At 51.0% G+C, this 27850-nt stretch overlaps 1 protein-coding gene across 6 annotated transcripts in view; it reads left to right on the top strand.

The window, feature by feature from the left end:
• The first annotated feature begins 3206 nt into the window (after window positions 1–3206).
• Window positions 3207–27850, top strand: part of RNF220 (ring finger protein 220) — a 186339-nt gene continuing 161695 nt past the window's right edge. For 3 of the 6 annotated variants that reach the window (XM_084291016.1, XM_084291015.1, XM_084291011.1), the window contains exons 1-2: window positions 3666–4438; window positions 9576–10316. In XM_084291016.1, the coding sequence (XP_084147142.1) occupies window positions 9692–10316 (625 nt within the window). In that variant the 5' untranslated portion in view covers window positions 3666–4438; window positions 9576–9691. Of the gene's footprint in view, window positions 3364–3665; window positions 4900–9575; window positions 10317–27850 lie in introns of those variants that run through there. The other 3 variants (XM_084291013.1, XM_084291012.1, XM_084291014.1) reach the window with 3 other exon arrangements.

Below are 27850 nucleotides of genomic sequence, written 5' to 3'. Positions count from 1 at the left end.
CTGCCCGTACTTCAGGTGAAAGGATTCGAGGGAGAGCCTGGTTCTGGCTCGATGGCAGTGCCAGGGACTTCAGGACACAGTCACAGAGCTGCCAAATTCCAGCGCTTTCTCCTCATGTCACCTTCTGTAGGACCCGGGACTTTACAGCAGGCAATCGCCAGCAGATGCACCGCATCACCGCGGGACCCCGCTGCGCTGCCAGTATGTGGGTGATGCAGCCTTGCCCCAGGCTTTCCATGGTTGCTGCTAGAATCTGTCGTATTCATCTATGTGATTTTATAAAATAGCAGCTGGAGAACGTAATGACAAATGAAGCATCTTGCTTTACAGTTTGTACACTGGTGTTGTACGAATGCGGCTGGCTTACAGTCAGAAGCAGCATTCTGGGTGTAATTTGCACATACACTTGACTTTCTGTATTATTGGTAATCCTATTGAAATCTGCATGCATAAAGTTAAGTGCATCTAATCAACTCTGCAGGTTCAGGTTTGTACGTATTAATTTCGTTTCGACTCCAGCATTTAGAGCAGCATTTGCAGCGAGCAGTCCCAGCACTGCGACGGTCCGGAACAGCCTCAAATTTTGTTTTTGCATTGAGGGCAAACAAACATGAGATCGAGGTGTCCCCTATTGCTCTTAGAGATGAACAATACACACAAAGTTAAATCAGATGCTCAAAGTTATTCTAGGGTCCAAACTATCAGCACAGAATATATTTCAGTGGAAATTTTTCCTATGGGCCTCTGCGCATATCGCAGCTCCATGCTGGCGCGTGAGTCCATGTTTATGGATCCATTTGCAGGATCAAACCCTCATTAGCAATACAGATTAATGGTAATTACAAATATAAATAACTTGAGTGTATCTTCTCATTTTTCTCTGAAGACATTTCTCAGGGAAGCTAGCTAAATGCCAGACTTATTCCTTAAATCCAAAGTGTATTAAGTTCCTGTGTAACAGTGCAGTAACATAAAGTTAAATAAAGCTGCATTATTTTTTTTTCAGGCCTCCGAACATGCGGCTTGGTTCTCAGCTAGCGTAAATTGGACACCAGCTCTGGATTCAAATCCTTTTTTCCATACTAAGGAACTGAAAAAGTGAAAAATAAAATAAAATTGCTTTTTGGCTAAGAACAAAAGTAAGCTAAAATCTGAGGGATCGTTTTTCACAGTGTTGTAAGTACTGAAAATACGGCCTTATAATAAAAGCACTTTCTTAACCAGAATTCTGTAATTGCTACTGTGAAGTTGGGCTGCAAATGTTCACAAACTGAACGTTTTCCCCAGGACCCGGGGAGATAGGGGCTGCTTTTAATGTGTTTCCCTGACGCGTGTCAAAACACTGATGTTATTTAAAATGTGGCTTATCCGGACCAACCTATGGAACATTTACCTAAATCCTCTGCTGTTTGGCCCTGCCGGTGTGCAGCACATTGCAGGATGAGTGCCTTGGCAGTGTGTGGTGCCCATCAGCACAACTGGTTGTGTCTGGGCACGGCTGTGCCACAACCCAGGTGGCAGCTACGTCTCCAAAGCCGTGCCAGAAAGGCCCAAACCAATGAATTACAACTTCTGTATATGAAATAGCTTTGGTTTGAGCAACCAGGCTGTAAGCAGAGGCAACTGGAAGATGTCAGCAGTGAGTGGAATCTGCGCACAGAGAAGTTTACTCACAATTTGGCTGAACTTCAGAGCAGGGAATGGAGCTATGATGGGCGCATTTAAAACGGGCATGAAGCTCCTTCACCCGGGTGCTTTCCTGAGTTGGGGAGCTTGAAAAGCCACATTTATTTTGAAATTTAAATGTGAGAAGAAAAAAAAACTTATGTATTTATTTATTTATTGCTACATTTACTACCATTTCCAAAGACTTTATCATTCCGGAGGCATGCAAGCAGCCTGACTGCATCAGACCTGCCCCTGAAGTGCCGTAGGAAGGATGGATCAGGGTCAGCCCACGGGAGGAGCAGCCCCCTGTGGCTGCACCAGGTCCCAGGCTAAGGCCTAGGGCTGCGGTTCTGACTGCCTGTGGACACCTTTGAACGGGTGGAGCATTCACGCTCCAGCAGAGTTTTGGGCAAAAACAACCTCTATACTTCAGTGATGAGTCACTGCTCACACCGAAGCCGTGGGATGACATCAGCACACAAACCTTCTCTTGCACACGCACACACACAGGACAGCCCAAGAGGTTGATGGTGTTGATGGAGAGGACTTTTTTTTCAGCACGTGTAGTGTCATGTTTTGAAAATGCTGGTGCAGAGTTAGGTAAGAGTCCAAAGTGCTCACCATATTCTGTTTTTTTTTTAAGAACAACCTGAAATTATTGAGCAGCTGAAGAAAAAGCCAAAACAGTTCCCTCCTGGGTGGGATAAATGAATCTCTCGGACCAGCCCTTGGTTTTCATGAGGAACAATAAGGCAGGTCTTCCATCTGATCCCCCAGCTGAAGCTCTCTCTTCCATCCCATCCAGTGGGCAGCTTTGGCTCCGGACAGCACCGGGGCTGGCTGAGGTGGAGCGTGTGTGCAGGAGGGCTCGTGCAGAGCTGCGACGTACATCCAGGATGCATTAAAACAGCGATGTGCGTGCTGAGCATGTGGGCTGCAACAGGGAAAACACCACCAGTGTCAAGTCCCTTGTTTGTTGTCTGACTCTGCTGGGGATATCCAAGGAGAATTTGGGGATGGCATTACCTCTGCCAGTCCCTGGGCACCCCTGGGTGCCAGGACGAGTATGGAGAGGCCGTGTGCCTGCCAGCACCCTGGGGGGCCACCCATGTCACCTGCCCCAGGGCTGGAGGGTTCTGGGGTGCCCCGTGGGGGGAACGCTCCAGTTTGGGAGGGAAAAATACAACGGGTGCCAGCACCCAGCAGCGGGTGGGCAAGGGTGGCATGGAAGGGCCGGGCGGTCCACGGCACCCCGGGAAAGCAGCAGCCCCCCCCTCGGCTCCCCATTTGGGCAACTTGGGGGGCTGCGGCCGGGCTGCGGGTGGGCTCCCGGTGCTGGACTGCATTTCCCAGACTGCCCGGGCGCCCTAATGTATGCAGTGCCGAGCCGGGCTCCGTGTGCGAGAGTGTGTGTGTGTGTGTGTGTGTGTGTGCGCGCGTGTGTGTGTGTGTGCGCGCGTGTGTGTGCGCGGGTGTGCGCGCGTGTGTGCGCAGCCGGGAGCCCCTGCGAGAGTGGAGGGCTCATTCACTGATGAGAGCCGGCACCGAGAGGCAGCACCGCTCCTTCCCTCGCACCCCCGGCGCCTCTCGCCCTGCTACATGCGAGCCGCGGGGCGCAGCGGGGCCAGCACGCCCGGGACCCCCCCGCTCCGCGCCCGCCTCCAGCTCCGCGCAGCGCCCGCCGCCAGCCGCACCGTGAGTACCGGGCTCCCCCCCCGCTCCCTCCCCACAGCCACGCGCAAACTTTGCGGGGCAACTTTCCCCCCCACCGCACACCCCCTTGCCCTCCCAGCCGCCGGCCCCCCCCCAACCTTCGCCCTTTCCCCCCTTTTTTTTCCCCCTCCCCGATCGCGGAGGAGCGGGCGGCTCGGCTGCAAGGAGCCGCGCTGGCCGCGGGGAGGGCCGGCTGGGTGGGGATCGGCATGGTAATGCCGAGGGGAAAGGCAGATAAAAGGGGGCCCCCCCCGCACCCTCGGCGAGCCCCGAGCTGCCCGGATCCCCCCCCCTTTCCCGGTGCTTTCCGGGGGGACCGGGAGCCAGCAGGGGGATCAGGTGCCGGGGACGCCGCCGAAGCCCGGCTGGGGACGGCGCACGGCGAGGAGAGGGGGGGGGGGACCCGGCACGGAGCCCTCGCTCCGAAATATTTGCATTTTGAACTCTATTTTTTTTTTTTTTTTTTTTTTTCGGAGGGGCAGCCGGGGGAGTTGTTTCCTCGCTTCCCTTCGCTGAGCCCGGGATCTCGCTCGCTCCGCGGTTGCTCTGGGCAGCAACGATTTCATTTCCCAGCGGCTGCAAAACAAAAACTTTTTCAAAGGAAATAAGCAGATCGGCTGCCCGTGCCACGCACAGACCCACCGGGGGCTTTTCCTTTCTTTCTTTCCCTCCCTCTCCTTCTTTTTGAAAAGAAAAGAAAAAAAAAAAAAAAAAAAAAAACAAACACACGCTAACCTTTTTATATTTTACGCTTAAAAAAAAAAAAAAAAAAAAGTATTTGCAAACCCGCCAGGCTCTCCGTGCGCTCAAAACCCCCGGAGCAGCCGGGAAATTTATTGACTCCGGAGCTTTCATTTTTGCAACGCTGCGGCGCCCGTGTGAACTTTAGTTCGAAGCCGTCCCCAAAATGCGCCCGAAGACCGAATCCGATTTTCGCCCGCACTTCGCAGGCGGCCTCTGAGCCTTAATTTCGGCCGGGGCTGAAGTTGGCAGCGCATCCTCGGCTCTTCCATCCATTCATTCATCCATCCATCCCTTGCCCCCCGGCCGCCCGCAGGTAGGAACCCCCCGCGGGGCTCCCCCCACGCGTGTTTTTTTCTTTTTCTTTTTCTTTTTTTTTTTTTTTTTTTTTTTCCCTGCTCCCCTTACCGCAGAGCTGGCGGCGGAATTCAACGAAAGGAGCAAAAGTCGCTCCCAGGCGGGGGTCGCGGAGCTCGGGGGCGAAGGAAATTCCGCGGGGTTTCGCTTAGGTCCTTTAGGAAACTTTGCGGCTCATCCAGCGGCTCGAGAAATCGCGGGGGTTTGTCTTTCTTTTAACCAACGTCCCCGGCTCTAGCCCAGGGAAGTCTGTAAATAGGGTGGAAGCACGGGAAAAAAAAATAAAAAAAAAAAATAAATTCTTCACCTTCAGATCTGAATACATAAAAACCATCTGGTTGACCACAATGAAATCATTAGGAACTGTCTACTCAAAGAGTTGTGCTCAATGCTTATCCTTCCACACAGGAAACGTGGACGGTAAGTGATTGTTGCAATAAATTCAAACGACTCCGGGCATCTTCGCGTTTGATGAGCTTTGCGACCCGCTGGGTGAGGAGGAAAAAAAAAAAAAGGAAAAGGGGAGAAAAAAGGGCACCCGGGGGGCTGCTCCCAGCGAGCCGTGCCGTGCCGAGCCGTGCCACCAAACACCTGTTTAATTTACCGGCGGGGACGAGCGGAGCCGCGGGGCTTTAGCGGGGCGTCGGGAGGCTGCAACGTGGGCTTGGCCCCTTGGCTTTTTTCCTTTTTTTTTTTTTTTTTTCCATTCGCTTTTCTCCAGCACCCCTCGGAGGGGGGATCGGAGGTGCCGGTGCCGGTGTCCGAGCGCGGTTTTCGGTCGGGTTTCGCCGCGCCGGGTGCGGGACGGGGGGGGCGAGGCGCCGGGCACGGCCGTAGGTAGGTGCCTTTTTTTTGTCCCCCCCCCCCACATTTTTTTTTTTTTAATTTTCTTTTGCAAAACCCCAGGCGCTTCCTCCCTGCAGCCCGCCGCGGGGCATCCCCCTCACCCCCCGGGGGCTTTTTTTTTCTTTTTTTTTTTTTCTTTTTTTCCCTTTTTCCTTTCTTTCGTTTTTCCTTTTCTATTTTTTTTTCTTTTTCTTTTTCTTTTCTTTTTTTTTTTTTGGTAGAAGTTTGCAGCAAAACAAAACCCGCGGCCAACACCGGCCGGGGGGCAGGGGCCGGGCCGCGATGCCCACCGGAGCCGGGACCGGGACCGGGACCGGGACCCGGGGTGCCCGCCCCGGCCGCCGGCTCCCCTGCTCCCCGTTCTCTTTTTTTTCGTCTTTTCCCCCTAAGCCGGTTTTCACCGCAGCTGCCCGTGTGCGCGGCTGCAGTTGGCATATTTCACGCGTTGGAAAAAATTAACTGTTTTTCCTTTGTATCTTAATCCAGTGATGAGAGCTCTCCTTTGTTGGCTTTCGAGCTTGCATTTGTTTTATTTATTATAAGGAAATCCAGTTTGGTTCAAATATATAATCCATTTGAGCACTTAAATCCCCAAACAGCTGGCATTATTTTGTTTTATAATCTTTGGCTTTTCTACGCAGAGCATATTTCTAAATTCCTACTTGACATTTATGGGGAAAAAACTTTTTAATGTAAATGGATATTGTGATTTTTTTCTGGGTCTTTCCTAATTTACATGCATCATCAATTTTCCTGGGTTTCCTTTTGTTTTAACCTTTTTTTATTTTTTTCACCATAGGTTGTTAATTAATTTTTTTTTTTCCCTAAGAAAACTTTGTTTCTGGAGGTAGAAAAATGTTAATTTGCCCCATTATTTTAATCTCTGGCATTTGGAAATGGTTGAGAGACCACAAAAATGCAACCTGTTGTAGAAACCAGAGTGGTGTGCTTTATTTATTTTAATCGATAGCAGAGAAGTGATTTAGCAATAGGAACTCCGAGTAACGTTTTAGTAAAAGATTTGCAGATCCGGTGGCTGTGTACGCGGCGTGCATGTGCTTGCATATGTGTGTGTTTCTCCGCAGGCTGATTAGCAAGTGGGTTTTGTGCTCCCAACCAGGGCTCACTCCTGTTTTCCTCACTCGCTGGGTGTGTGTGATGCCTGCTAAATCCGCCTCTGTCATGGTTTCTCCTACTTTTATCAGACTTTCCTCTGAACTAATTCAGAGCAGCGTTACAATCTTCATGCACAGAGGAACTAAAACTGAGCCAGAGATAACTGATTACAACTTGTTCTTGGTGAGAGATTTTTTTTTTTTTATGGTTCAGAGCTAAGGCTGTTGATTCGATTTGTCTTGGTTGTGGCACGTTCAGCCTTGTTATTAGCAACATACACATTTACACAGGTAATTTGTCTACACCTTAAACAGGGTAGCTTTAGAAACCGATAACTATGCAGATAGGTAGCATTAAAAATAATAATTAAAAAAAAAAAAAAAGAGTATGTTTTCAGTCTGTGCGTCTAACCTTGAGACTTGGTGGACAGTTTATGTAGCTTCATAGATTGATCTTCACCCCCCCTCCCTCTGCTCCTTGTTTAGTTAATTCAACAAAGACTTTTTGCAATCTGTTTGGAGTTTGTCTGATGCCGTGGAAAAGTAGCTGCTGATTTATTTGGTTGCTTTTCGATTTCTGTCTCTAGCCCGTCTTTTCTCCTCCTTTCAGCGGGGATGTCAGCTGTTATTACTTCCTATTGATCCCTTTGCAAAGTGAGAAGTGAACTAAAATTAATGTCAATTCCACTGCTCGGATCAATAGCTGGAGTTATTTTAATCTGGATTTGCGCGAGGTGCTAAATTAAAAAAAATCAGCATAGAGGCAGAAAAGTAGCAGTTACTTACTTCGCCTGTGCCCGCTGCCTTCCCATCACCCAAATGTTCCGTCCAGCTGATTATCCTGCAATCCATATTTTTTTAATTAAGAAGGTCAGTTAGTTTTCTTATTTGGGGTTCTGTATTTAAACCTATGACATTTTGACATTGGGAGTGTATTAACGACAGATTTTCATAATGACTGGTCCGCCGCAGCCTAATCTGTACATGTTGCTTGGGGGGGGGAGGTGCTGAGCGGGAAGGAGAGCAAGAGAGAACGAAAAAGGAAGTGGGAGTTGAAAAAAAATGAAATTTGGCTGGGTGAGATATTATAATGTGTTGATTTATTCCCTGTGTAATGAAGTTTGCAAACGAATAAACGGCCGTAGTGATTCACAGTATCCTACAGGAGTGTCAAGTGTTGCGGCCAGATTACTAATTTCTGAAATACATTCAACGTAATGGGGTGACAGCACAAGTAAAAATAGAAAAGGAGGCAGAGGTGGCTGCTTTTTTTTTTTTTTTTTTTTTTTTTTTCCTGGAAATCCATATTTTTTGTGATTGCTCGGTTTCACTTCCACGTTAATGATTGTTTATTTCTGAGAGCGGTGGTTTGTTTGAAAGCATGCCTTTAAATATAGGATTATGTGCACACATATATATATTTCCATGGTTGCGTAAGCCCCCAACAATGCCAAATTTGCCAGGGGATGCAGTTCCCTGGCCACCAGTTTCTGAGCAGCCTTGCGTAAGGCAGCAGAGCCGGCGCACCAGGACTGCAGCACTGAGCAGGATGCCCTTGGCATCGGCCACAATCCCTCTCCCCCATGCTCAAGAATTGGACAGGAAAGTTATTTAAAATTTGGAAGAGAGCAGATCCGTTAACGTGAGATACTTCATCTGGTAATTTAGCAACGCTGTCTGTAAGGAGGGGTGCCAAATGAGGAAGCAGAGAGATGATGCCCACTCATCTTCGCAATTAATAACAGTCGCTGGAGTGCCTGGGTACAGGATGGGGGAGAGGAAATGTTATCACTGCACTGCATTAAAGCCACCGGCTGGATTTCATACACTTTGTTAACCTAGGCTCCCTCATTCATGGAGTACAAAAGGCACTCCATTAGGGAGACACTCTTTCAGTAAGTTTTATTTGAGATGTTTGACCCTCTGGATTTAAGAGGCACAATTTGTAACAGCTTTTTATTATTATATGATTTTTCTGGCCCTTTGAGCTCCAGCGGCTAGTATATTGTTTCAAAGTTATAGTCCTTGTATTTTAAGCTGGGCTGTGGGGCCTGAATGGCAGGCAGCGGAAACTTGAAAGAAAAGACACTAGATTGATTGGGGGAGAAAATAACAAAGCAAAAAGCCCAAGCCAACTCGGAGAGATGCAGAAAGGAGCGGCTTTTCCTCCTTTTGCTCTGGGAGGGGGTGGTGGCTGGCTGGTGGGCTGTAGCCAGCCTAGGAGGCTCAGCAAGATGCAAGTCAGAAATTTTGTTAACATTTTCCTCTAAATGTTAATGGCACATCCAGGGCAGTTTACAAATCTACTTAAGAGTGAGTGCATTAGGAACTAAAATTACTGATCCATTCTCTCTTGTCCCCGACCCGAAAGGCAGACGTTTGCAGAGATCAGATGGCAGAAGCACCCATTATGATTTTAAATATTGTCAGAGACGCCAGGCATTTTATTGGTGAAGTCTCTTCTCCTTTTGCTAAAAGGGAGAGTGCGTGCGTGTGTGTTTGTGATGATGTATGGCACACACGCATCCACACAGCCCCGTTCGTACATCCCCGCGGTCTATGGGATTGTGGCAAGTGCTGTGGGTGCCAGCATTACCCACAGATGTATACCGTGAGAGGGAGAGGAAATACACGGCTGCGATGCGTTTCTTAGGCATCATGTGCAGTATGACACATCTGGTGGCTTTTTTTGGTAACTGTACAATAGGTATTTTTGTGCTGGTTGCACACACGCACAAGCAAATTAGGGTTGTGTATGTGTGGGCAATAAGCTGATTGCAATTACATTTACATGCCTCTTTTGCCACTATCAAATTCCAATTTCAGTTTGGAGCTACTATCTTAATTTTAGACCGAACCTTGTTTAGTAGGGGGTTATTAAATCCGAGTATTCCTCTCTTTGGTTTGCCTTTCATCCGTCTGCACTGGATGACAGCCTTTAACCTGGAGGGCCAGAGCTGATCCCACCAGTGTGTGAAGTTGTCTATTGATTTTCTTGAATGAGAAGAGCAGCGCGTCTCTGGCCGCTTGGTTGTAACACAAGTGGCCACCCTGCTGCTGGAGCTTCCCAGGGAGACGAGTGCAGAAGCCTAACCAGTCATTTTTTTTTTTCTTTTCTTTTCTCTTTCCTTGCAGCGTTCGGAGGGTGATGATGCTCCACTAGGTTTCCCTGCTCCAGCCCCGGGCCTCGCTTTGCTTTCCTTCCAGGGAAGACTGTTCCGCCTGCGATCCTGCTGAGGAAAGAGACTCCGATGGACTTACACCGGGCAGCGTTCAAGATGGAGAACTCACCCTACCTCCCCAACCCGCTGGCCTCCCCGGCGCTGATGGTGCTCGCCTCCACCGCCGAAGCCAGCCGTGACGCTTCCATTCCGTGCCAGCAGCCGAGGCCTTTTGGGGTCCCCGTGTCAGCAGACAAGGACGTGCACATTCCCTTTACCAACGGCTCCTACACGTTTGCCTCCATGTACCACCGGCAAGGCGGGGTGCCGGGAGCGTTCGCAAACCGTGACTTTCCCCCGTCCTTGCTTCACCTCCACCCCCAGTTCGCGCCCCCCAACCTGGACTGCACCCCGATCAGCATGCTGAACCACAGCGGGGTCGGGGCCTTCCGCCCCTTCGCGTCTACTGAGGACCGGGAGAGCTACCAGTCGGCCTTCACGCCGGCCAAGCGCCTCAAGAACTGCCACGACACCGACTCGCCCCACCTGCGCTTCTCGGACGCTGACGGCAAGGAGTATGAGTTTGGCACCCAGCTCCCCTCCAGCTCCCCCGGCTCGCTCAAGGTCGATGACACGGGGAAGAAGATCTTTGCGGTTTCTGGCCTCATTTCTGACCGGGAGACCTCGTCCAGTCCCGAGGACCGAAGTGACAGATGTAAGTACCTCCGTTGACTTGTTGGTTTTCCTCTAGTCGTGCCTCGTTGAGATGCTCGACAGGTGGCTGTCCTGCAGTGCTGCGGCTTGTGTGGACAGCGGAGGACAGGCAGCCTTTCCTCCCTGCCGGGCTAAACCACGCAGTGTTGCCTCGTGTCTTATAAATGGACAACGACAGGTCTTAAGGGGAGGTGCTCTGGAAGGGAACTTGTCTTCCAGCATGCAGCTGGGGACAAGGTTGACCTGACTTTACGTGCAGACAGATGGCCGTGCCCCAGTGCAGGGATACAGATGCTGTACGTGCATGTGTGTGAGCAGGGGGCCAGCTGGAGCAGGTAGCCACAGACATTCCCAGAGCTTGTAGCAAGTGTGTACACCCCGCTTCTTCAGGTATCTTATCCTGACCTTGTCTTCACACCCACCCTTCTTGTAGCAAATGGATTTGTGCCTTGGGCTCAGACGCTGGTTAACTCGAGAATATTTTTGGCCACCGAGCACCCTCTGCAAGACACAAACCCCAACCTGCTCCTATGGTTCAGTGAGCGGTCTCCCAAAATATGCCATGTGCTTTCCCTGCCTGCTTCCCCCCTTTGGAGGCTGCTGAAAGGTGAGGCGTCTTTTCACAGCTGGGCAGCTGGGCTGAGGCAAAGCAGCCCACATGTCCATGGCTGTTGCTCCCCACTCCCCTGTCACTTTTCCCTGCTGGTGTGGCAGCACAGAGGGGCACTGTCCTCCCTGATGGCTTCCAGGGGTGCTGAGCAGGGTGCTGACCCCTCCGGGGGCTGCTCGGAGGGAAGTGGAGTGTCATACCCCAAAGAGGAATGCCAAGTTACGCTCAGTTTGCCTCTAAACCCATACATGAGCAAGGGGTTTGCTTTTAACGTAGGCTCCTTTGTTCTGTTGAATTTTCTTCCTAGAAAACAATTCTGTTATTGCCGTCGTTATTATTATTACTATATATATTTTTTTTGCGATGAAAATCCACTGCGCCGCTTCTTCCTCTCCCTTCCCGACATGATTTTTCCTCTCCCGTTTATGATGCCGAGGAGAGTAATAGAGACATTGTGGCTCTCTCTCCCCTGTCGGCGCTGCTTCCTCAGGCTGTCTCCTTGAATTAGGCGCTGTGCTAACTTACCGGCGCTAAAAGGCATCTGCCTAAACCCAGCGTACCTTTTCAATAAAAGTCATCATAAAATCAACCTGCCTTGTAAATCCATCGCTCTTTGGTTTTGAAATATGCTGCGAGTGTGTCTTTTATGTCAGCGTCTGCGAGGGTAGGGCGATTCCCACTCAAGGCAGAAGCTGTGTGCTCCTTGCACCACAGAAGTGATCTCTTCCTTCTCCCCCTGCTCCCAATCCACCCCTGGCCGTGGCACTTTGTGTGCCACAAGCTCCTTGCATGGCTCAGCACCTCCCGGCCATCCTCGTGGGGCTGTGGGGCCGCAGCCGTAGGTGGGAGCACATGTGGACGGGTGCGTGTGCGTAACCGCTAGAATAATTATTTTGCTGGGGGGAGGTGAGTGAGGTTTCAAGGCTTGGGGACATTTTTCTTCTGTGCCCTCTCCCTTTCCCATACCACCTGGCTGTGGGAAGGGAGCTTGCTCAAAAAATACTCCGGGAGATCGCGGTGGAGGAGCGGGTCTGCTTGCTAAATGAATTTCGAGCGCATCAGCTGCCGTGTATCTTGCTGGCCACCCCCTGTCAGACACCCCGTTTGGAGAAGTAAATCTGTTAAACGAATTAGGCGGCACGGCGCGCAGCTGCGGACCAAGGTGCCGTGTCCTTGCCAGCACCGAGTACGGTGCCGCGTCACCGGGGCTGGGCACAAGCACCTGGCACCGCGCTGCCGCAGGGGCTCGCCGGGAGGGGAGGAGGAACAACGACAACTTCACCCAGCTTTGACAACTCGCCCAGAGGTGGAAGGTGGTTGGGGCTGCTTTTCCTTCCCCGTATCACCACTTTTCTTTAAGACGCTCGGCTGCACGGTGGAGCAGAGCACAGGCGACGTCCCTGATGTTTTACTGACATTAAAATTCTTGCGTAACTACCGGGACAGTTTACACTAAACATGTCTGTTGGCTCTGTATCATATTCCCATCATATATAGATGCTGCACCATGGAAACTTAGCTCCATTAGCACCGTGGGTTTATCTGGCGTGTGCATACGCGCGGATGGGAGTGTTTGCCGGAGGCCGAGCGAGTGAGCAGCTGGGCTTTTTAGTGGATCCTAATGATCTTTTATGCTCACCATTAGAAAAGAAAAACTTCCGCAAAGAGGAATTCAAGAGGCTGCGCTTTGCAGATCTAATCGCGATCCCATTTTGTATTGACACTTACATACACATTTTTGGAGTTTCTGTACAAATGAGTGCTTCGGGGGGTTCTTGTTTCTGGGTTTTGGCTCCTGAGAAGTTTTGGGCATTCCGGGTGTGCCTGTTTGATATGTCAAGGCTGCGTGCTTTTGCTCCTGATGGAGAAGCTGCTGCAGGTAGGTGACTGTAGCTTTGAGGCAAAACGCTTCCACAAGAGCTGGCAAAAATCAAGAAATTTTCTTCAATCAGCAACACCTTCATGTGTCTAAGGGGTGCTCTCCAGATGTGCAGAGCCCAGCCGTTTAGTTGTCTTTTTCAGATTCCTGAAAGGGTTTGTGTTATGTGGAAGGTGAAGCACTGTAATTGCACTGCAGAGTCTTCTGTGCTACTGCATGAGAACCCTTTTTGATTAGCTCATTAAAATGTTTGTTTTACCCCATAACTTAAAGGGTGATTTTCTGATTTTTTTTTTTTTTAAGGAATTTATTGCACTGTTTTAATATTCCTGAAAAATAACTTCACACTCGAGGTACTTTGCAACACAATGAGAACCCAGGCAGGCATTTTCATCCTGGGCAGTGTTTGGAAGTTACGCTGGGCATCAAGGGAGCGAAGTCTCATCCTGTCTTCACCAACATAGAAAATTTGCTAAATTCAGTAAAATTATTTAGGATTTGTGCTGGTGTAACCATGATTATCACCTGGCCCTGTGAGATCTGTTTGTATGGAGGCAATAGCTTGGTCTTTGGATGAATGGAGATCAGAGGCAGGGGGCTGCTCCCCAGGGGTGCTGCACCAGTGCTGGGGTCTGTGCCACCTCTTGCGAAACGGGATGGCTGCTGTGGGTGCCTTGTGGCAAATCAGGCTGAAATTGATGTTCTTGGACACGGTGTCCCTTGTTTCAAAGCATAGGCACCAAGGACGTCCGGGGCAATGTTGTGGCCAGGGAGTGTGTACGGCAGCGCAGCCTTTCCAGGGAGGGCAGACGTAAGGCGTGCTGGATGGGGCCCTTCAGCGGGGCCTTGCTGAGAAACATAATGCCATTTGTTGGAGGTTGGGGGCTTCTTGTAAAGCGTGTGTTAAAGACACTGGGCGACGTGTTTTATGGGTTTCCTTTAATAAGCATACAATAGTTGAGATTCCTAGAAGGAGTGGAAATAAATGGCGTGTTTCTTTCTGCAAAAGAGATCTATAGACCCATTTTTAAACCTGAAAAAAAAAAAAAAAAAAAAAAAAAAAAAAGGCCCTTGTTTTTATTCTTTGCTTCCAATAAAATTTATCCCAGTGGCCTTCTGTACCCAGTCACCACGGCGTCACTTCCCCACAGAGTGACGGGCAGAAGTCCATCCCAGGACCAGGATCTCTGGGCAAAGAGCCGGACCTCATCCCAACCAATATCTCAGCCACATCTCTGAGGCTTCCTTGCTGGTTCCACAGGAGATGGCTTCCCCTTGCTGTCTTCTCCTCACATCATGTGTTGTCTGTGACTTGCTGTGGAGCTCGGCCTGCTGTGCCAAGGACCTGCCACCTCTTTGTCCTTGCTCAGCTTCCAGCTTCTTGTCACAGCCTGGCTCCTGCAGCCTCGGTTTCCCTGCTGGTGCTGGTGGCTCTCACCCTGCTCCTGGCCTGCTGGTGGGCACACCGTGGTCCTCACTGTGTTCTTGGGACTGCTGTGTGTGGGGTTATTAACATTGCTTTCACTATTTCTTTTTGATAATAATATTTATCCGTGGTTCTTTGCACATGGTCACTTTGTCCTGTAGCCAGTTGCTCCCCTGCAAGTGAAGCTGTGCACCATATCAGTGAGCTCCTTGTTCCAGTTTGGGGTTTCAAAGCCCATCTGCAGCATGGAGGTAGCTCAGCTTTGGAAACAACTGTTTTGTTATCGATCAAGCACTGCAAAAATGTAAATTGTGCTTCAGGCGGTGGACACCAGGGCTGTAATGACCACCGCTTGAATTCCCAAAATCCACAACACTGCGGGCATCAGACCTGGGCTACCTGGGCACAGCCCCCTGCCACACACACACACACACACACACACACCCCGTGTAGCGCTGCCACCCTTCCTGAAGCACTTCACCACGTCCGAGGCAGGTAAAATTTGGGGTCTAACGCGGAGCGACGCTTTGCTGCTAATAATAATCGGCCGCAACCACGGGAAATTGCAAGCTTAAAATTACTTACGAAATAATGAAATAAATCAAGTGGAACGTTTGCTTTCTGCCTTTCCGCCTTGGGTGGAGGTGCAGCAGTGGGTGCTCAGGAGGGGTGGGCAGGCAGAGGGATGGGATGGGATGAAGGTCCCCATCGCATGGTCCCCATCTCACGGCTGGCACTGTCCTTGTGGAGCCTGGATGGAGCTCGGAGCCCATCCATCCCTTCTTTTTTCTGCTTCTCTGGCAGCAGCCTTCACGCTCCCCCTGCAAACTGTTGCCCAGACTCCTTTCCAGGCTGCTCGCCTTAATTGTCTTATTGGGATAAAGAAATGTTTGAACAGTAAAAGTGGGGACAGGCTGGGTGGGAGCAGCCCCTGCCGGCTGCAGGGCCATCTGGCATGGCTCGCCTCTGCCCATCTCCAGTTTATATTTCTCTCTCTGCTCCGTGGGGCTCTCCGGCACACTCGGAATACCTAATGACCACGGGGGGACACACCACTGCCTGGCTGTGCCCTCCCACCCGTGTGGGTGGCTGTGCTGCTGCTGCCCCCCTCCCTGCCTGCACCCGGCTCTCGGCAGAGGGATGGAGCATTGTTTTGGGGAAGGGCTCGGTTTGTTTTCCCCTCCAAAATGTGTCCCCAAGCAGCCACCACCACCCGGCTGGCTTTCCTGTTGGCTTGGTGATGCCAGCGGTTCCTGGGGCCATTCCTGTTAATGTAGTCTGCAACTCTGGAGCAAAAGGGCTGAGCAAAACGTCAATGTCCTATTCATCCACCTCTCCTGCACAGGTGGGCACACGTGCAGGAAATACGTGACGTCCCTCTTCTGCTCCGTGTGTCTGACCACTCACAGGAGAGCACTTGCAGGGCAAACCCTGTATCTCACCCGGTTAATTCAGCCACCTGTCCATCCCGTCAGAAGCACAGCCCCAAACCACCAGCCCAACCCTGCTTCTCGAGAAGGATTTCGTCACATCAAGCCTCCAGCCCCATCGATCAGGCCCAGCTGCTGCCACCAAGTCCCAACGGAGTAGTGGGGGTGGGCTTCCTGCTGGGCTGGGACCCCAAATCCACAGCGGAGCAGGCTGGGGGGCACGGCTGCCCCTCTGCAGCGTGGGGCTGGCACGAGCTGCCCCATAGCTTTTGACAGAAGGCGCTGTGCAAGGGCAAAGTATTAGTATTATTAATATAGTACAGTCAGTAGAATATTATGAACTATTATAAATCATTACCACTAAACTACAGTTATTAAAGGAAATGACCAAAGTGCACTTTGAGAGCCAGGATCTCCGACAGTTAAAACATTGTTTTATTATTTCACTTGCTAACTTGCAAAATTCGAGAGTTAGCGACAGTTTCCTGGTTGATCTGCGAGGGCTGCAGTTTGGGAGAGGCGTGGAGGAGTGGGCATGCCTTGCAGGGAGGAGGGAGACAGCAAGCACCGATCCCTTCGTGATTTCTTTTCTCCTTCTGTAATAATCTGAAGGTCTCGAAGGAAAGGGACGTTCCCAGGCGTGCAGGTGCCCTGGGCCCAGCCCTGCTCCGTGGGGCTGAAGCAGTTGGAGCCAACGTGGTTGTAGAGTTTCCAGAATTCCCCCCTGGAAAATCCAGGCGTGAGGGTTTCTGTGAATTGTTGGCGGTTGTTATTTGTTTGATACCATTTAGACAAGTCCCATTAAATGCTAGCAGCAGATTCATTTTCCCCTCTTTGTTTGCCTTCCAAGGAGCAGAAAACAGACGTAATTATATTTTACGTGAGACTCTAAGATTTCCTCTCATCTCTTCCTCTGCTTAATATCTGCAGCTATAAAATAAATTCCATTTGTGCATACATGGTGTTAGACTGAGGTAAATAACTGTCATCTGAAATCTGTCTAACCTTAATCTGCATCAGGAGCACTATAGAGAACCGTACCCATTTGTATAATATTAGGCTTTATTTTTATTATGGATTTCTAATGCAAATTCATAGCGGGGGCAAAGTTGTTTTCTGCTAATGCTGTGTTCCAAGGAAAGCAGCCGCTGCCAGCGAATTGTGACAATTTCCACCCGGCGGCTCATGTCAATGGTGGCCCTGGATCGTGTCTGTTTGCTTGATAGCCTACGGATTTTCCACCCCTGTCCTTCAGGAGAGAATAGCAAATCTGGGGACTTCTGAGGATGTTTTTTTGGCTATGCAAAGCAATTGGAATTCCTTGGGAGCGATGAATTTCTAACTGGGAAATTGTCTTCTGTAATGCGGTATCGAATTCCTGAGCAGCGTCCTTTGCAGCAGGGCACGTCTGTTTGCACCCTGCGTGTCCAACCCGCGTGCACGCCTCTCTCCCCTTTATGCACCCTCTCTGTTTGCCTGTTTTGCTCTGCTGGCCTGCGTGATTGCTGTGTTTGCAATCACCGGCACGCATGCAGACTTGCAGGTTGTAGGCATTCTGGGCAAATTCCCTGCCCTGAATTCAGTTTTCTTTCCGTCTTCACGCTGAAGCAATTTCCCACTGCCTTTAGGATATTTTTTTGGCTGAACCTTGCAGAATGCTAGCCAGGACTGGGTGCGTGTCTCCTGGTGCATGGTGGCTGATGTGGCCTTGCTCGCTTTTTCTGCTGGGAGTCAAGAACCACCATAGGTAATCCAGCCTTATTTTTCCCACCAATTTGGCACAGGATTACACACAAGAAGCATCTCTGGGACTCATCTCTGGAGTCACCGAGAGCTCTGCCTGAACATGGGCTGTGGGGTTTGGTGCTATCTGTGTCTGTCATCTTGTTCTTTGTCTTTTATTTTGAAAACATTGATGGTGGCTGTGATAAGCCAGGCGCCCCTTAGCCATCAGCATTACTTTCTCCTTCAACTGCTTGCTGGCATCTTGAATTACAGCAGTCCCTGGCACAGCAGAAGAGGGGAGAAAGAAAATCTGGGAAAAGAAAGATTTATTGTCTTAAATGCTGATAAGGTGGGGAAGGAGTCCCGGTGACAGTGCAAATGTTCCTTGAGCTCAGGTCCGGGACACTTCCATGGTGCTTTTCCTCACATTGTCTCTAATCAGAGTTGTTTTGAAACCATCCTTGTTTGGTAGCAGATGAGAGCTGCTTTCTCATCACCGTTTCAGGGCAAGACCGTGTTTTGTACTTTTTCTCGTCAGTACCGGGCTCCCGGCACACGGCTGCTCTGCAGAGGGAAAAGGAAGGCGCTGCGTGTCTCTGGATACCCGTAAGAGGAAGAGCTGGAAGCCGTGTCCTTGTTTTCCTGCAGTAGCACGGATTCTTGGTAACTGGCTCTAGACAGAGTAACAAAGTCCAGGTTTTAATTTGGAAAGACACAAGGGCTTTTAGGCTTTTTTTTTTAGGCTTTGTTCAGGTACAGTCCTGCAGACCCGCCTCTGCTCTGTGAAAGTGTGATACTGCTGCATGGAGCGGGGGACAGGCACTGGGACGCATCCCTCTGCTGATGCTGTGCCCCCCAAAAGTGTTGGGGGACAGTCAGCAGTGAGCTGGGGGATGAAGGCTGCATGTGCCAGCCTCACCAGAGTGCATTGGGGTTTGTGGGCAGAGCAAAAAGTGCAGCTCAGGGGACTGCCCTAATGGGCCTGTGTCTTTCTGTCGGGATTTTCAGTACAAATCACCTTGTTTCTAATGAAGTTATTTTAAATTAAAAATGTCTCAACCTTTTCATCTGATTCTGGTGTTGTTTCCCTTTATGAACCGACTTGCAAAGCCATTTAGTATGTGCAACTGTCTGTCCTGTAGCATCCCTCACTATAAGGGGGCATAGGATAGCAATCCTTCATCATAGAGAGCCTGTGCTGACAGCTGCTCTGGCATGCGAGCAGGCTCGGTACCAGATCACAGCTCAGCCTTCTCCTCCAGCCTTGTTTCCAACAGCAGAAATGTTATAGAGAGGTTTTCCCTCCCGAGCACTTCTCTTCTCCCTCCCCAGTTTGATCCGTGGGGCACTGGAATGAGACTGGGGTGGAAGAGGCTGAGCATCGGGGCCAGCATTTTTTGGGGGCGGCTGTGTGGAGGGAGCCTGGAGATTAAGTGTGGGGGGAGGCAGGGAGTCTGTAGACCAGAAGTCAAACGTCAGCAAGCTCTGCAGAGATCTTTGAGGGAGTGTGAAGCAGAAAGGGGCTACAAGTTATTTCTGTCCCAATTTGGCCAATGTTTTGCGCCCAGGACTGAAATAAGTGTGATGCTATTTGGATCAGGACGGGGATATATTGGAAAAACTCAGCAGTGAAAGTCTGCAGATCTCCGTCTCCATTAGCCAGAAGTAATGTTCCCACCATCTCATTATTTTCCCTCTTAAAATGAAAACAACGCGTTGACTGTGGAAACAGAGGGAGATCCTGTTAGGGGAAGGCAGAGCCGGGGAGAGAGAACTTGAACTGGTCTCACTTGAATGTGTCTCAGATGTTGCTGCCGTCTGGGGAAGCTGTGCATGGATCAGGCCCCGGGTTTGCAGCACATTTCAAGGAAGAAGGGGCCTTCAGCTGGGGAAATGCTTCCCCTCGGGTTGTCTCTTTGGGAACACTGCGAGGATCCAAGCCTCCTGAGTCCACACGCCCACCCCCTGTAAGCAGGGTGCCCTGGGGGGTTACGGTGTCAATGAAACCCAGGCGGGACCCTGCTGTCCTGGACATTGCCTGTTGTGTCTGGGTTGTTAGCTGCACCTGGGCAAAGAGGCAGAGGAAATCCCGGTGTGGTGTGATGGGTTTTGCAGAAAGGGCCCCGAGAGGAGAGGCAGTTCGACACCGCTCGCTGATGGCCCCTCCGCTGTGTACTCAGGTGGCTCGCTGGTGTCCAGGTGACCCCAGACCCATGCTAAGGAGATGTGCTGCGAGTTCTTCAGACGCCGGGTATTTCACTTTTGCTGCACGTTTCCAGCTTGACCAACATTGGGATAGCAGAGGTGGAGGGCACATCGGTCGGCACAAAGCAGCGCGCCCGCTCCTCCCAGCCCGCGGAGCAGGAAGAGGGAAGGGCTGCCTGGGCAAAGCCCCGAGCGCAGCTCGTGTTGTGCTGTGGGCTCTGTTGACCTTGGACGAGCAGAGCCCTTTCTCGGGGCACATCTCTAAAGCAGGGCTTACACCGTTCCCGCAGCACAGCTGAGGGCATTGCATCCACATCTCCGAGGGGCTCAGGTCCCAGGCGGCAGCAGGAGCCCTGGTACCCGCAGCACAGTGACACGGCTGGCTGGAGGGGCTGGGGGAGGGATGGGGGCCTGCTTAATAAACAGTAGCATCATCATTTATTCTGAAGAAACAGTCACCAGGTTTTATTTTTCGGCGCTGGAACTTGGATGAACTGCTGAAAACAGTGGCTAGGAACAGCAGAGAAAAAAGAAAAGGGGGAAAAAATTTGGAGTAAGGTAGATAAAAGTGAGAGATAAAAGAAATAATGCAGGGAAGGATGAGTAATCGACATTCTTGGAGTTGAAGCACAGGCTCTGGCTTCCTTCCTGAGCAGTAAAATAAAATTAAAAAAAAAGTCTTTAGAACAACAAAACTCTGGACGCGCTGGTTTCCTTCCTGACAGGCCCAGCCTCGTGGTGTTTCGATGAGTCCTCATTGGCAACCAGGGCTGATCTAAAGGCCAAAGGCAGAAAGATTGGGGGGAAGGGAGGCGGATTTAACTCTTTGAGCTCTGCTGCAGAACCGGAGATCTCCTGCTTTGTGTGGGTGCCGGAGCACAAACAGTGTTCGATGTCGCCCCGGTGGCCAAGAGCCGGGCAGCACATCCACCCAGGTGCCTGGCTGCCATCGGAGCGAGTGTCCCTGTTAGGAAACAACAGCAGGCATTTTTAATCCCCGTGCAAGTGGATGAAATTCCTCGGACAGCCCGGAACAATAGCAGCGATGAGCACCGCGGGAGTGGGCTGGCAGCCCTGTCGGCAGCCCCGCCACCGCTCCGTTGCTGTCTCGGGGATGCTCCTTTCGCTCCCAGCATCCATAAAACATTATCCTAGGGTCTCTCCCCAGCACCCTGCCCAGACGGGAAGGTTGGGGTGCAGCAGAGCCCGTCGTGCCCCCCAGGGCTGTGGGTGCTGAGCGGCAGGGAGGATGTGTGCGCCAGGCAGGTCGGATGGCTCGGGCAGAGCTTGTTTTGCAGCTAACTCTCTGAGGCTCGCCGCTCTCCGCAGGGTTCCCCTCTCTGAAAGGTCGAAGCTACTTCTTAATTCTCAGCAGCTGACAAAATATTTATTTTCAGGTACTTAAAATATTATAATTTGAAGTGGAGTCCAGGGCCCTGGCTGGAGCTGAGCTTTTGTACTAACAGCTTCAGCGAAATGACTTTTTCCTCCTCCAACTTGCCAACAAATGCTTGGAAAATAATTGTGGGACAGTCATCCCTTTAGTGAGCAGATCAAGAAGATTTGAGACTTGCCAGAGACTTTCAAAGGACAGGCCAAAGGTTCAAGTTGTTGCCAGTTCTATTTGTCTTAGCCTTTATACTTAGTTTTGTGTCATTAATTTCATCAAACGCTTGTGGGTAAAAGGCGCCCAGCGGGCTGCTGCTTGTACTGAGTTCTTTGGGTGTGCTTGGACACCTCTCGGGAAAGAAGCCCACCTTTTTGTGTAGAGAGCGAGATTAAAAACACTGCAGCTGGAGAAGAAACAGCCTTACCCACCAGCACGCCTGCGATAACCCGAAATGGAGAAGGCCACCCTGGGGGAGCAGTAGCAGTGAGCTATTTATTTCCTTTCCGCAGCCCTTTCTAAGTGGGTTTTGCAGGGAGATGCGCATACGAATAGTGAGCGGTGCCTCTGTGCCTACAGGACCCATAGGGACCGACAGAAATAAGGTGCCTGGTGGGGTTGTGTCAAAGCCACTGAAAGGAGGGCTGAGCACGGAGTGGTGAACAGAGCATCTCTGCTCGCTGTTAGCAAGGAGGTGATCGGGCTGGAGCACCAACACTGCTGGCACTTCCCTGTCCTGGGGGCCATGAAGCAGAAAAAACAGGGAGAAAGCAGCCTCGATTTCTAAGCACGATGCCGATGCCCTTTCCTCGAGCCGCAAACCTCCTTTCCTGGTGCTCCCATCGCTGCCTGCATCCTGACAGCTGCTTTCCTACCCTTTCTGCCCCAGTGCAGCCGGCCAAGCACGTTAATTTTTCAGCAGAAGTGTTGTAATAATTAGGCAGCTCGTCGGAGGGTTTAGCAGTACTTAACCAGATGTGAAAAGACTCGTCCCACGGTCCCCGCTCTCTCGCTGGGCTCCAGCCAGCTGCCTTTTCGCGCCTGCTCAGGTTGCCTCCAAGGGGCTGCAGGAGCTCTCCCGGCTGCCCTGGCTCCCCGCGCCCCCCTTCCTATGCTAAGCACTCGGTTGTAAAGGAGAAGGAGGGAGGGCAAAAACCCCGGTGCTGTTTGGGAGAAGAGCGGCAGAGAATTAAAAGCAGACACCTGCAGCGCTCGGGCTCGCCACCTCCACCATTAACTCTTCCCAGAGCAGCCTCCGGGCTGGTGGCCCCTCTGCGGGGCAGGATGCGGTGCTGGAGGGGGCAGCGGGGGCTCCTGGTGGCTCCTCTCCCTCTCTCCTGCCTCAGTTTCCCTCCCTGCAGGGTTGATGTTGGTGCCCCGTCTGCTGTGCTCTGTAGGCATCCATAGGCAGCGCTGCCACTGCTAACACGGCTGTAAAAGGAGGGGTGCTGTGGTAAACCCTTTTGTCTGCCTCATCCATATTAACCTGAAAAGCTGCTGGAAGCAGGATACTGGCCTGGATGGACCTTGGACTGAGTCATTCTGACAATTCTTATATTTCAATGGCAAAGTTTTATAAATACACACTTGCAGAGTATGTTATGCTTAAAAAAAAATCTATATACAAGGTATAGGTTTATGGTTACAGAGAAAAAAACGTATTAAACCTGCAAGACCAAGGGAGCAGACGAGATATAAAAATGATACTGTATTATGCCAGATCTTATTGAAAATCCCAACGCATCTTTTTTTGTGTAAATGGTAAATTCTTTTCTATGTTCTGGGTTTGTTTCTTAATGTGCGTCACGTACCAGAATAGTAGCGTGGACACAGTTGCAAATATGGTATGTGTTTTATTGTGGGTATTATACTGCATAGCAAAGGGTGTTGAACATCGCAGTCAGTTATATTCAGCTGTAAATGGGAGCTACCCGCTGTTCTGTATACAGCGAGCTGCATATTTATTAGTAAATACCAGCCTAGGTAAAATAAAAATAAAACAGGAAGTTGTATTAAAGACTTCAATGTTTAAAACTAGTTTGCTCAAAGCTCCTGGGACACCACTGCAGGGAACGGTCCTGCATTTTTTGGCATTAAGTCTTTTCCATCTGATTTTTCTAGTTCTGCGAATTTAAAAGCCTCTGCTGAACCCCACCGTGCACCGGCGTGTGGAATAATTCATACGTGTTTCGGGTCGGGGTAAAGATTGGGGTTTTGGCTGGAGGAGCCATGGGTGGACTCAGTCTCTGGTGTGGCTCTAGGGGCTGAACGTGCCTGAGCAGCTCTGCTGAAACGCTGAGGGCAGGTATGGGGGCATGAGCACACACACGGGTGTGCACATAGCAGGGTGTGTGCACGCACGTGGGACAGAGGGGACATCGGTCCCCAGAGGCTGCTTGCTGCTGTAGATCCTCAGGAGGAATGAAATCATGCCACTTTGCTCTCGACGAGGCGTGCGTTTGTTCCTCTGCATGGCCCGGGCACCCAGGCTCCTTTGGAGACAGGCAGTGGGGCAGAATGAGGACTCCAGAAATGAGCAATGGCTTCTGAAATACCGGCGTGTTTAACCTAGAGGGAGCTCTCCTACATGCAGAATGCGACCGTTGGCACAGCAGCTCGAGCAGCTTTCATCCTGAGCATCTTCAGCAAACTCCTGCCACCCCTGTGCTCGCCTGGCACCCGGGTGCCTCCTGGCCCTGTGCCGGCACACGATGTGATGGCAAGGGGCTGCCATGGGGCCAGGCCGGCTGCCTCGCTCGGTCTCCGGAGGTTGTTACTCATGGAAGTTGATGTAGATTTCTTCTGGAGATAAGGTTTCATCTATTTTTCCTGCTCCTGGTGACGCCGCAGCACTGTGGGGATGCGTCAGGGCGGTCAGGGCGCCAGGCACCTGCTGCTGCTTTGCGGATGGGGATGAGTGAGGTGGGACGGTGGGCTCCGTCCAGCCCCGAGTGGAAAGGGAAGGGAAGGGCTCCTCCTTGGGAAACAGTCTTTGTTGGCTGCTGAGCGCGTTGTTAGCAGGCGGATTTGCTAAGGAGAGATTTACGTGCTGGTCCTGGGCGGCTCACATGCTCCCTTGGGGTCACTCCTTTTAAATGGCTTCATATCCATTCATCCCTCTGGGGTAGCTGCGTGAATTCAAAGCCATGGTGTTTTGGGGTTGGGTGAGCTGGTATTTCATTTTCTGGAAGCTGGGTGATGCTGGAGGTGACAAGGATGGGCGATGTGAGAGTGATTCCCCAGCCCCAACCTCATGCAAGGCTCCTGTGGCCCTGCTCCCAGCTGGTGCAGGAGCACACAGCGAGGGATGGAGGAAAGCCCTGTAGGCAGCCCGCCTGGGGACACTGTGATATGTCGGTGAGAGGCTGCAGGAGCTGGCAGGGAGTCTGCAGTCCGGGTGACACGGCAGCAGGGCAGGACGATGGGGCAGTCATAGCTCTGCATCCCCAGCCCACCCCCAGGTGCAACAGAGCAAAGGAGAAACTCACTGGAGTAGCAGGGCAGGGGTCTTGGAGAGCTAATGGTGTCTGAGATATCGTTTAAAGGTTCTTTTTTTTGGCTCCAGAATGCTCCTTTCTGGGGCTGGTTCATTCAAAGATGGTGGAGGAGACAAGAGAGGTGATGGGGTCCTTGTCTTCTTCACAACCCCGGTGGTCTGTGTCCCCATGGGGACACATGGACACACGGTGGCTGTGTCTGCCCCAGCAAGCGGCAGCCTCCCTGTGTTTTGCAGCGTGCTGGCCTGGATGGACAGAGAGCCCCCCAAAAAAGCAGAAAGGGGAGGGCTGTCCAGCTGAAGCCTTCCTCCATGGGGCACTGCTGAAACCCACCTGTGGATCAGAGCAGCCTTTCCCAACCACAGACGAAGCCTCAGCTTGGACATTTTCAACATGGCTTGAACTGAAGCTGCTGTTGCCACTGTTCTTGTCCTACCTCCACCACCTCTCCGTGCCTTTCCAAGCCGCTTGACACAGTGTCTGTCTGTCCGTCTTCATGTGGTGGCTTCTAAGAGGCTGGGCATGGAGGGGGCTTCTGTCTCTTTTGCAGCCCCTGCATTAGGTTTACTTTATTAAGGTGGATTTAGGCACACCAGCTGTAAACCCGGGCTGTGGGTGAGCCCTCTGCAGCCCCACTGTGCAGCCTTTGGGGTGCTTGGAAAAAGGGCTTGAAGAGAGGCAAGACTGGGAGGGACATCAAGGATGGATGGAGTAGGACAGGGCATGAGGGTGCTTTTCTTTGTGTAGGTCTTTTGAGTTTGGGGAAGGAAAGGGCGTGCATGAGGGTAGGAAGCTGAACAGGGAAGATAGTTGGAGGGAAGAGACAGAAATAAAGCACCTTCTTTATCTGGTTTTTAAAGAAAGGTTTCACACTAACTTTATGTGTTTCAGTTTGCAGTACGCTCTCTATTTTTCCATGGAGGGCAGGGAGAAGCAGAGACAGCGGAGGCAGGAGAAGTTGCTTACATTCAAGTCCCCAGTTTGGCTTGAAAAATGCCAGAGGAAATTAGCTGGGAACGGAATAAGCACTTTCCCTGTGGACTTGTGCTTCTCCCTGTGTTGGATGGTGCCCGTTCCTTCCCCCTGCCTTGTGGCTTTGGTTTGCTCCCTAGAGCCTCACACCTGAGTCCCCAGCCCCAACTCTTTGCCGAGGTGGCATGGGGAGGTCCTGGGGAGCAGCTGATGGCAGATACCCTGCCTGGGCTTCTGGAGAGGCAGGGGGATGTGAGAGAGAGAGCAGGGAGAGGAGGCACACCCGCCTTTGGGGTTTCGGCACATTTCTCTGCATGTTAACAGCGCCCCGGCCCCACCCCAGCCCATTTCTTCCTTTGAGGCAGGAGGAAGCCGCACGGCTGAGTACAGCTCTCATGAAATTCAACTCTGCGAGGGCTTGTCCAAGTGTGGTTAGAGAAAACAACTCTAATGGTTAGCTGTAACGAAGTCTGTTAGCTGTGGGAAGCAGCGAGGCAGCTCCATGTGCTGCCTTCCAGGGCTGCTCCCCGAATGCCGGAGTGGCAGGGCAGTCCTTGCGGGTCCCAAGGTGGCAGACATTAAAATGTAAACTCTTGCAGTGAGGGGTGCACCCGAGATGCTCAAATTGTGCCTTAAAAACTGGTGCTGACCCCAGTTTGATACTAATTCCCAACAGGCTGCAAAGGAAGCATTCAGAGCCCTACAGGAAGGTTTTTTGCTGTGTGTCCCTGAATAAAGCCATAACCACGAGTGAGGAGGCAGGTAGGGGATGGTGAGAGTGTCCTGGTAGGAGCAGGAGGCCAAAGCAGGATCACTTCTCCTACTGTGCCCTGTGTCAGCCTCTCTCATGCTCTCACAAGGGCTTTACCCCATGGAAATTCCTCCTTTAAGAACAAACCCTTCTTCCCTAGGATACACCCAGGCAGGGTGTGCTCAGCACTGCCTCGGTGCTCTGGTTTGAGGAGATGGTTTTGTCCAAAGCCACCCCTCCACAGGAGCCTATAATTGGCAATTAAAGCATAAAAAATATTTCCAGCGAGTGAGTCCTAAATAAATGCTTGTCACTGCTGATCAGAGTTGGTTTATTTCCATGTGTGTTTTCCTTCCTTCTTTTTTTGTATAACTTACGGCCCTGTAAATGCTCAGCAGCTGTTAATATGATTCTGTCGATACGTTTACCATGGTGATTTGGCTATATTTGGCGAGCGTGTGAAGAAATCACTCACCGGTTAGAAGGAGGAAAGACAAGCTGTCGATACCAAGGGAGAAATGCTAATAACCCCGGTGACAAATCATTCCTGGGAATCTCGAAGGGTTAAAAAAAAACGCCGCCGAGCTTCCCAGGGAGAGGGGCCACGGCGAGTGAAGGTGACTCATCAGGAGCTGCAGACACCAGCTGTCATCTCCAGCTCCTCCTGCGCTTAATCACTTCACTTTTCTAAAGAAATATTTTGTTCTAATTCAAACAGACCCGGGCTTGTTTGTTTTTTATGAATTATTTACTGGTGAGGAGAACCTCTCGAGGTATCCATCTTCACTCGGAAATAAGTGGACTCTCCGAGCCTGCTGCAGCACCTTGAAGCACGCAGTCCCCTCCGCCACGAGCCTTTTTTTTTTCCAGATACCCACTTAAATGCAGGATAAACCCCAAAAAGTCAGCTCTGGAGTTGGGTCCATGCTGGGGGGAGTGAGAACAGGCTTTGACCTCATAAAGCTGCTGGCACATGTGGGGCTGGGATACCCCAGGGGACACGTGCCCTGGGGGCGGAAAGGTCCCAAAGGACCTGCTTGGTGTGTCCTGTACCAAGCACAGGCTCACGGTACACAAAACAAGCGTCTGTATGTGCCACCTTCCAGCCTTGGGTGATGTTCCTGCTGCTTGGTAAAGCCAGGACCAGATTCCTCCCAGCAGCTCCGGACTCCTGCTCCTTGCCCACGTACAGCTGCTCCAGCGGCAACGGGAGCTCGTGCGATATCTCGCAGTCCCCAAAGGTCTGATCTGGTGGCCATGGAAGTAAATAAATGGAAAAATTCACGCTGACTGGATTGGGCATCAGATTAGTCCCTAAATGTTAGTTGATCTGCTTTGGGGTTATGACAGACAAATATTGCCCCAAGGTTACTGCTACAGGAATAATCGATCTACCTGTCTTAGCCACGTCTCTGCTGCCTGTCATCGCTGCAATATCTAAGCCTGCGTTACCTCCCAGGAAGATTGTGCCTGACCAAATAAGTTGCCTTTTCTTTGTGTAGTCTGAGACCAGGCAATGCCATTTTCAGCATATTTAAGATCATTTCTGTTTGGCACTTATCTGCTCCACAGGATATTGCTACTTGACTGCAATGTCCTTATTACCTACTACTTACATTTCATTTATATATTTTTTTCTTTATTTTTTTTTTT

Source organism: Netta rufina (assembly GCF_964035555.1).
Source record: "Netta rufina genome assembly, chromosome: 8".
Lineage (NCBI taxonomy): Eukaryota > Metazoa > Chordata > Aves > Anseriformes > Anatidae > Netta > Netta rufina.
Note: the sequence above shows the minus strand (reverse complement) of the source record. Positions and strands in the feature narration are given on the sequence as shown.